Genomic DNA, 9,872 nt, shown 5'->3' with positions numbered 1-9,872 from the left:
TTGACCCAATGTTTACACCCACCCTGTATTTATCCTAAATTTCCCTTAAACGTGACAAAAAACCCTTCGATTTCCCCGAAAATCCTCGGTTTTAGGTTATTTTATGGTTAAAATTCATGAAATAGGTTTTTTGCCCAAAAATGACCAAAATAGTTACACTTAACTTAATTTAACCTAAACTAAAAATTGTCATTTCGACCCCTATAGATCACAATAATTTGGTCTAGGGGAGTGGTATGCCTCGGTAATATTGTCCTGCTGTGAAATGTTCTAGTAAAGCTAATGCACGGGTTTCAGACAAGCAAGCAACCCTACGAAGCGTTAGAATTGGGCTCTCCTTATCTTCTCCTCTGGACTACATTATCTAACTACGCTACTGGAATTGACCCTAAATCCTGGGTTGGGTAAAAGCTCATGGGTGCTTTTGAAGACGTACAGTATCTGATACCTTTCGTACCTTCTCTGAAAACTGTACAGTCCCAACTTTTTTAGTCTCTCCTAATACGAAAGGTCCCTCATTCCAGCGATGTTACAAAATGGTGCAAAAAAGCCTACAAGTGCAAAAAGATGGGCAAAGAAAAGGTCGAAAGTATAACAAAAGGTTCCAACAAAGGCATATGGAAATATATTTTTCAAAGGTGTACGCATTTGAAAGGTGTCGTCTGAAAAAAAAAACTAGTTTTGTCTCAATTTTGAACCAAAATATTTTCGAATGTGGTCAAGGAATGCTTCCCCTTGCATATATTTCCTTTTTTCTAGCAGTAGATCTGCATCATTGATCTAACTGAAGAAAAAAGTAGAATTTTTCTTCCTCAAAAAGAGAAGTTAGCTAGCTTGGGGAAAGTAAAGAAGTAGCTATGGTGCGTTTTTTGGGCTGTTCAACTATCTTATTGTCCTGTACTTCCTGGCCTCTTTGTACTTTAAACTGGCTCTTTTCATTTCTAGTTTCATTTTTTTCTCCATCATGGTATGCTGGTGATGACAATAATGGGGTGAAATTTTTTGGGCGGGCAGAATTCAATAATTGATGAAAAATTGTTCAAAATTTAGCTTTTTGTGTCATTATTTTTGTGGCAGCTACTAGCACTCATCTGACAGATCGGGGTGTCCAAAAATACGGGATTATGATGCGAAATTGATCAGGGAGACTACCATAAATATTTGATCATCAAAATTCCTAAATATCTTACAACAACCTAATTAGCTCTTCCTACGACGAATTAGAGACAGGAATTTTGAAAAGAGTGGGCTTTTGCGATTTTCACCTAAATTGAAAATGTCCTTTTTTTTAGATCGGAATACGGGGTGAAGCATCAAGTGTTCTTTCGGGGGGCATTACAATTACTCCATTTTGAAATGTGACGGGTTAGAAAAAAAAGGAACAAAGTGTAATATTTTGCTCCTATTGCCCTGTGATATTGCATTCAGTCAAGTCCATAATTTGTGTTTCAATGATCAAAAACAATTGCAGAAAGGATAAAATGTTTTCCCACTTGGTCAATGGTATCAGAAAACAGTTTTGACACGAGAAGGCTAAGCCATCTAACTTAACATTATTAACAGATTGATATTATAGGTTATGACATTTCACTTTAATTGGGGCTCGGCAGCTTCCAAGGGTGGCTTATTTTGCTTTTGGCCAATTCTTTAGTGAAGTCATGTTTCAAACGGACTTTCAGAGTCCGATTTTGGTACGTTTGAAGTCATGTTAGATGAAACATTCTTTTTTGGATTAATCTTAACCGTTCAATTTTGTTTGATGAATGATTATTAAATGCAAGAAGCGACAATCTCTTTTGAAATCTAGAATGGGGGCAATTTGGAGTTTTTTTACATTCGGGCAATCATCAAGTTTACAGTACATAGGGAATTTGCCGACATTACCTTGAAAGTTATGTACTGGTCTGAACGTTTTTTTCCTTCTAGACCAGAGTGTGATGCAAAAAGGATTCTCATTGTGATGGATTCTGAAACGGCTACAAAAATGTCTCATTGTAGTAACATTTTTGGACAAAATTATTGACTGGAATATCTGAAGCTTTGACCTTGAAAATGAAGATTTCCGTTCAGTTTGAATTTCCCTCCTCTATTGCCTTTTCACTTTGACAGGGATTGCTTCGATTGCTTACTCCTTTGACTTTGCTTCCAGCACTTTCAACCAATGATCGACCTTGTTTATATTTTGATTGCATTTTGTGACGTAAGGCCGCTGAATCCTAATTCGTTGATACTTCAAATTATAAATATCAATCAAAAAAAAAATTCTGTGAAGGCCAATTAAAATTTTTTTTTTAAAAAAAAAAAAAATCGGTTTTAGTTGCATTTTTACCGGATACACAGCTAACTCAACAAATAAACTTTGGCCTTTCAGTTTTCTTCTCTTTTAGTGGTATTCTGGTGTACGTGTGTGTAATCCATTGAACTAACTTTCATACAATGACCATACACTGCTTCTTCGTCACCCTGCTACCCTGCTATTCGTGCCCAAATAAAAAACAAACCAATCGGACTTCTACGGATAGATCTAGATCGAGTTCCGAATGAAAGAAGTGGGCGAACAAAGACGCCCCTGTTGGTCGGTCATGATTGCGAGCCCATAGACCAGGCTGGCATTTTCATGGCCTACTTGGGGTGCACCCGCCCACTCACTCATTGGTTTCACTCTATTTTTCATATAACAGATCCACATTTACTTAACCCCGCCACAGCTTTCCCTGCTCTGTCTATTTGCTGCCGTGTCGTGCGACCAAGTGGGAGTGATCGTTGATGCTCAGCAGTCGCAGGTCGCCATTTCGGGTGAATTAGGGAGAAAATGGTTGACAGATTAGGGATCGATCTCGCTCACGAACTCATTGACCTCTTACCCAACAGTCCTAACCTCGGCCGCCAGAGCAGGGGTGAATGCGGGTGAGGCCTGGCTGGTACTGACAGACTCTCGCTTGGATCAGCCATGGACCCATCCACCGTCAGATCCATGAAGCCCGTCCCATTGTCGCCCGAAGCTCAGGCGGGTCTGGCTGCCTTCTCCTTGTGGGATATCCTTTACGGTCGAGCGCTCATCAAGCCTTGGTCATCGGACGGTCCATCAGCTAAACCCTTGTGCGGGTTGGAACGCATCCTGCGCGAGATGGAGAATTTGGTGCGACTCACCCGGGCGCTCGTCATGGACCTCGTCGTTCCATCCATGGATCAGGACACTAAACTCCCTCCCAGCGCACATCTGAAGCTACCCGAGAGTCTAGCTCGAGCCTGGGGATTCCCCACCACCCGTCTCCCGCGATATCAATTCCGTAGTCCAGCCACTGTTAGCTCGTCTCTGCCCTGGTTCCCAGATCTGAATCAACTTCTACCCCACCGGGTGGTTCATCCCCCTGATTCGGAAGTCGATGTGACCCGAGAATTTGCCTTGCCCGGGACCACCATAACTAAAGTCACATCCCGATGGCCGCACACCCACGCCAATCTAAGCCCACAACCTCTGGGAGATCAGGTCGACGAGTGGATTGATCGAGCCAATCCATCTTCCCTCGATTTATCTGGACAACACCAGGAGAACGATATCGTTTTCAATGGGACCAGTGACCCCATCGAGCGCACCGTCGAACTCATTCTCAGCCGTGCTGAGCCTGATTTATCCCCAGTTCAGCCAACATCTACTGTGAAAACGGCTCTGGAGGAAATGGATGAAATGGACTCGCCCGTCCAGGCCAACTCTTCCCCGGATTCACCCTCGCCATCGATTGATTTGCCTGATGTACGGATTCGTTCAACGTCATCGGACAAATCGTTAGGATTGACCCCGGAGTCAGCTCCAGTGAGTCGTAACACTCAAAGACATCGAGATTGGTTTGCTTGTCCCAAGTGTAAAACCTTTGTGGGTAACTTGAAGTTGCACCTAAAAGTATGCAACGGCATCAAGAGCCGGCGATTGCGGTATCACTTTGAAGGCAGCAAGTACTATTGCCGAGAGGCCGATTGTACCGATCTCGAAAACACCGCCTATAACACGTTCTGGCAATTCGAAAACCATTGCAAGAGTGAGCACCTCACTCCCGAAGATTACCAACACGAATGTCCAACGTGTCACAAAAAGTTCTATAACCGCATGAAGTTAGTCAAACATCGTTCAAATAATCACCGGATCTTGCATGCCTCCAGCTCTAATGCCAAGCTTTCCACCCAAGGGAAGCTGATCCCGGATTCTCTCCACACGTGTCAGATTTGTGGCATGAAATTCCGTCAAGCACCGTCAATGAAACGCCACATCAATCGGAAGCATCCTGAGATTGCCGACAAACCGAAATATTGCTGCGATTTCTGTGGCAAAGGCTATCTCGTCGAGGCCCATTTGCAACGTCACCTGGAACGGCTTCACTACAACCCGGTAGAGTTTAAAAAGGAGAGTCAGACTTGTCATCGATGCGGCTACACGAATCCCTATTCCGAATCGCAGAAGTTCTATCGTCATGTCAAGTTCAATTGTCCGATGCTGGACGGCAATCAGTGTCAATGTCCCATTTGTGGAGCTCGATTACGGTATTCTACCGGACTAAGGACGCATATCCGGGAAGTACACAGACTAGACGCCAACGAGGTATTAGGCACGCCCAGGCGGGCCAATTCATCGGCTGTGCCCAAGCCCAAGAGTAAATAGTTCATACTATTCAGTCCCCTTCCCATGAACATGAAAATTTACATACGTCAATGTCAATATGTCATATACTTATTAGTCAAATGTGATTATGATGATACCAACAATGAATTCATCTTTGAAACGTAGATCATTCCTTGATGCAAAATAATTGTTATAACTGCGCAGTCAAATCATTCTGTTATTCATTCCTCTGTTGAGACTTCTTTTCCACCTTGGTCCTAAGTTATTAAATTATGTCTCGTCGTTTTAGTCACCCTGATAGATGTGTGTTGTTGACGATAAACGTTATTCTCCACCGATTAGTTGGCGGTGCTCATTTTTTAGATTTGTGACAAACTGTTAGAAAGGTTTGGAGAGAGACCTTAAAGGCTATTAATATCGTGTTAGGTTAGGTTAGGTTGGGTTAGGTTAGGTTTGATAAGGTTAGGTTAAGTTTAAAAAAGTAGCACCGCCAACTAATCGGTGGAGAATAACGTTTACCGTTGTTGACTTCTTTGGAAAAACAACACGAAACAAACCAAAACAGGTCCTCGACTCTCCGGCAAATCCAAGGTCTCTGACCTTCAATTCCTCCCTGATCCAGCAACACGATGGATGGGATAATGAAATCCGAGGTCGACGCCCCATCTACGACCCACCCCAGCCCCATGTCCACTTGGATATTCATGCTCAACCAGGCCAAACGCGGATGTCAAGGAGCCCAAAGCCAAGGTCGCCCCACATTCGGATGGCCTTGGCTCGTGCACGAATTCGAATTCATTTGTGAGCGTCTCAAACTTCTATTGTTAGCCATGAGTACCACTCACGGTGAAGGTCAGTTCGGCCGCGACCTTCTCGTTATGCCGGATTGCCTAAGACAGGCTTTGAACTTGGGCCCCGATCAAACGACGACGTACTATTTCAAGGCTAAAGACCACATTCAATGGCCCAATGAAGCTGTGCATGATGGGGATTGGCTCCTCCCTGAAGCTCAAGGGCAAGAATCGCTGCCAGATGTTCAATCGTTGGTTTTTGATCTGGATCTCGATGACGAGGACGGCATATGTTGGGACTCCGAAGAAGAAAAACGTGAACATTTTCAGGTTTTGCCGGACGTTTCTACGGTTGAAGGCTCTAACCAGAGTGTTCGAGATTACTCAGAGATCCATTTATTCGGTTCTGACCCAGACAGGCTTGGCGGACCAACTGTCAGTGATGTGGTTCCACATGGAAAAAAATGCTCAGAACCGCTCGAACTTGAATCTAGTCATACAATGTTAACTCCCAGGAAATGTAGAACACGAAATGCGGGCTCCTCGGTTTTACCGTTAAAGGAGGTATCTCGCTTTATAGTTGAATTTAGCAATCAGAGTAAGTCCAGCCCAGATCGGCCTTTGTTCAAGTGCACACGATGTGGAATCTTGAGAAAGGTCAAGGCTTCCATGGTGGCTCACGTACGCATCTGCTTGGTAACGTGTCCTCGATGTCAAAAGGTTTTCCGAAGGGAAACTCCAGATTGGCTTCGAAAGCATGAAACTTCTTGCCAAACGAGTTCAATCGTCAAGCCTGATAACTCGTCTACATCTGAATCCTTGGATTTGACCCGTGTTCAGGCGGATCACGCGGACTCGGATCTGTCTTCCAAAGCGCAAAATGCTTTGTCCCGTTTGGAAGTGAAAAGGTGTAATGTCTGTGACAAAGTGTTCACATCCTCAAAGTCTTTGGCCAGCTTCTTGGAGCACCAGGCCGTTTGTCAGAACAAACGTCGACTAGCACCCTTTTTCAATGCCGATAAAGGCTTGTACGAGTGCGCCTGCACCCACACGGGCCTTCGACTCGGGTACTTCTACCGTCACGTTCGGACCTGCATACAATTACCCAAATGTTTAAAATGTGAGAGGAGGTTTCATCATTCCACGCCCAAGACTGTAGTTCAAGACCATGAAGCGACTTGTCAAGGTCAATGGGACAATATGGATATAAAGGATGGGTCCATTTTCGACTCCAAGTCGAAGAATTCCGATGAAGTGACAACAGTGACTCAACAACCCCGCAGGCAAGAATGGCATATTTTTGGGATATCAAGATTTACTCATTTTTAGCTTACAAGAGTTTGTGCTATCAAGTCACATAGAACATATGTTGTGTTTCAATGTAAAAAAATCTGAAATATGAGTTTTTTTGGCTAAAACAAAAGCCAAAACAAATTGACATAAATGAGAGAAGTTGCGATTTCACCTCAAATCGAACGGGCTTCTAAGTCACATAAGATTTCTTGTTGCTTCTCACCAATATGCCATTCTTACGTTCTCGCAATCGATAGCGAATCATTGGAGGCAAAATGTCCGCAAAATTCCCCCGAAGCCAAAAAACCAGGAGACTGCCAATCTGGTGGCGTTCCAGTTGACAATTTAGAGGTGCGCGCATTCGAATCCCAGGAAGGGCGGCTCTGTCGTTTTTGTGATCGGCGTTTCCCGAAAAATTTCAAGCACTTCGATCGCCACGAAGCCAGATGTCAACGGATTCTCAATAACAAGGGAATCGTTCCTCCCCACCAGATTCTCGACAACGAATACCTGTGCACCTTCCCCAAGTGCACCAACAACGAGAACTCGTTCCAAACGTATGAGATGCTTCAAATTCATTTCACTCGCGAACACATTGAAGCCCAAGATCTCCCCCATAAATGCACCATTTGCGATGAGCGGTTCATCTCTCGCGCTTTCATGACCCGGCATCGTTTCCGTCATAAAGAGCGATACACCTGTGATACCTGTGGCAAAGGATTTGTGGAACGAATGGCTCTTTCCAGACATATTGTGTCTCATTCGAGCGAAAAGGGACATGTGTGTCCCAAAGAAGGCTGTGACTATAAAACGAACTTGAAAGACACGCTGAACCGACATCTCCGCAAGGTCCATAACGAAATGCTGGGCGCGAATCATTTCTGTGAAAAGTGCGGTCGATCATTTCTTTCGCGACCAGCTTTGGAGCTCCACCGCGTGAAAGTTCATATCAATCCCAAGCCGAAAAAGCTACACCAGTGTCCTCGTTGTGATTTTAAGACCACCAAAACAAGCATGCTCCGTCAACACGTGGAATATCGTTGTCAGTTCGATGGCACCAACAAATGTGTCTGTTCAACATGTGGCAAGGCCTTGAAAACCAAGGAGAGTCTGCGAGATCACGTCAAAACGGTTCATCTGAAGATCTTCTCTCCAGGTCAAATTAGGAAGCGGGAAAAAGCCCGAAGAAACTATCACGAGGCTAAGACAGTCAATGATGATCAGCTCACCAACTTGTTAGATCTGGAGTGAAAACCACAATGAGTTTGGAGGCTAGAAGGACATGCAATTGCGGCAAGCATGAAAAAAAAGACTACAACAACCGAAACAAACTACGTGAAGTTAGACCTGATTGTCACCAAAATATGTACCTCCATAAATGAAAAGCTAGTTGTGGGCACTTTTTCATTTTTAAAAAGCTTCGATAATGTGCCAAATAATACATCTTCCGTGAAAATCGTCTTTCTTGGATAATATCATGACTCAAAATAGCAACAGCAACAGAAAATGAGTGGCTGGAAAGTAAAATCCCATCTTTCAAAATTATAGCTTGAAAACACGTTGTCACAAAAGAAAACAACGTATTCAGTGGCCGTCATTTTCCGTGCCTGAAGTCTATTCAAGTTCCTATTTCAAAAAGTTCACATGGTCAGCAGCACCTTTTAGTCATCTGCCTGTTCACTCTAGGGGTCTTTATTTCGCTCAATCTCCATTGAAGAGAAGCTTAGGGAAGCTATCGCTCTTCTCTAGAAACCCTTTAGCAGGAAAAGGCCCCATATTCGAAGGTATATTGACCATATCGACTTTCTTGAAGCCTTATTGTTATCAAGTTCATGCCAGGAAAGCCACTGCTAAACAATTATGGGTACGCGAAGAAAAATGCTTCTTTTTTCCTTAAATCATATTGAGCTCTAAAGTCAAATCCAAAATGACTACTTAAAGCACTTCATCACCATATGATCCTCATGCAGCCTGCGTGGCTTCCTCCATGTTCATTTTCTCAGGAGAATGTTGCATGGGAAAATCGGAAAAAAATCAATCCCCCTTTCTACCTTGACAATTTATTATTGCGAGACTCGTGTATATTTTTGTCATTTGTTGCTGTAAGATGACCTTACTGTTCTTGTTTCAGTTCTTGTTGACAATTCACGAACCAAAAACATATTGACTTTGAACATATTGTTATAGTGTTTTTTCATTGACCCATTATTGCAGGTTATTTCTCAAACCTATCATCATTATCAACAACAGTTCTTGAATGTGGTGACATAGGTTCCAGGATAATCGACCCAGTACAGAAAATGAGAAGAATATACCTATTCAGGGACCCTATAGAGAGGAAACGACACGGCTTCCCCTGACCGCAAGTTAGGCCATTGCGTTGAATCAAGACAGTCACTCTAGTAGCAACAAAACAAGGTTAACCATGCAACATAATGCATTTCAGTGCTTTTAATTAAATAGTGATCTCCTTGACATACAACTCCGTCCATTTACTAAATATTTCCGAATTAATTTTGAAAGTCAGAAGAATAAATGAAATACTCATGAACATCAAATTAATCAAAAATAATCAAATTGTCCTTCAAATCAGTGAAGTATTGCGTAAAACTGGTTCAAAAACAGTCATAGATAGAAAATCAACAAGAATATTTTTACTAATTGATGAGGAACTTACACTGACAAAAGAAAAAAGAAATGTATGGAATAGGAAATAAAAGTACATAAATGTTAACATATTAGAATATCTGGGATAGACAATTGATAACTTTGTCTTAATCCACACATTTTGACTAAAAACATCAGGCATTGGTGAAAAATGAATGAATGAACTTTTAGTAGAGTTTAACTTCTACTTATTAGGAAGTTTGCATAAAAGGCAGGCATTATTTAAGGGGCATAGAGTAATACCAAAGTAGAGTACGCTAGATTTTAATTTGAACTTTGGACTCCAATAAAGTTTGTTTTTGCAAAAAAACATCCAAAATCGTCCAATAAAACAGGTTTATATCCCTTGAGATATATTATTCCATGATTATGAAGCATCCACATAAGTTTAAAGAACATGATGTAGCTCAGAGCTACAGTGTGTCTACATTTGGATTGAGGGCTATCCCTAGTTTGAGAACCATATTTTCATAACAAGTTCACCAAATTGCTTGAAATTTGGTCAA

At 42.5% G+C, this 9,872-nt stretch overlaps 2 protein-coding genes across 2 annotated transcripts; both read left to right on the top strand.

Moving 5' to 3' along the window:
• Positions 1–2,101: 2,101 nt before the first annotated feature.
• LOC131888295 (insulinoma-associated protein 1a-like) lies at positions 2,102–4,907 on the top strand. Its single transcript, XM_059237117.1, has one exon. The coding sequence runs from the start codon at positions 2,951–2,953 to the stop codon at positions 4,652–4,654; it is 1,704 nt and encodes a 567-aa protein (XP_059093100.1). The 5' UTR covers positions 2,102–2,950; the 3' UTR covers positions 4,655–4,907.
• A 384-nt stretch (positions 4,908–5,291) lies between these two features.
• On the top strand, positions 5,292–8,877 carry LOC131888294 (zinc finger protein 667-like; the record flags this gene model as incomplete). The annotated part of the gene is given in 2 exon segments (XM_059237115.1): positions 5,292–6,689; positions 6,957–8,877. Coding segments are annotated over 2 exon segments (2,392 nt in total), but the record flags the coding sequence as incomplete, so codon positions are not given.
• Positions 8,878–9,872: the final 995 nt, after the last annotated feature.

This window comes from Tigriopus californicus, chromosome 10, assembly GCF_007210705.1.
Source record: "Tigriopus californicus strain San Diego chromosome 10, Tcal_SD_v2.1, whole genome shotgun sequence".
In the NCBI taxonomy this organism is placed as follows: Eukaryota; Metazoa; Arthropoda; class Copepoda; order Harpacticoida; family Harpacticidae; genus Tigriopus; species Tigriopus californicus.
Note: the sequence above shows the minus strand (reverse complement) of the source record. Positions and strands in the feature narration are given on the sequence as shown.

Bases quoted from the DNA above. Each gene is read 5' to 3' on its own strand.
- LOC131888295 (XM_059237117.1), top strand. From the start codon at position 2,951: ATGGACCCATCCACCGTCAGATCCATGAAGCCCGTCCCATTGTCGCCC.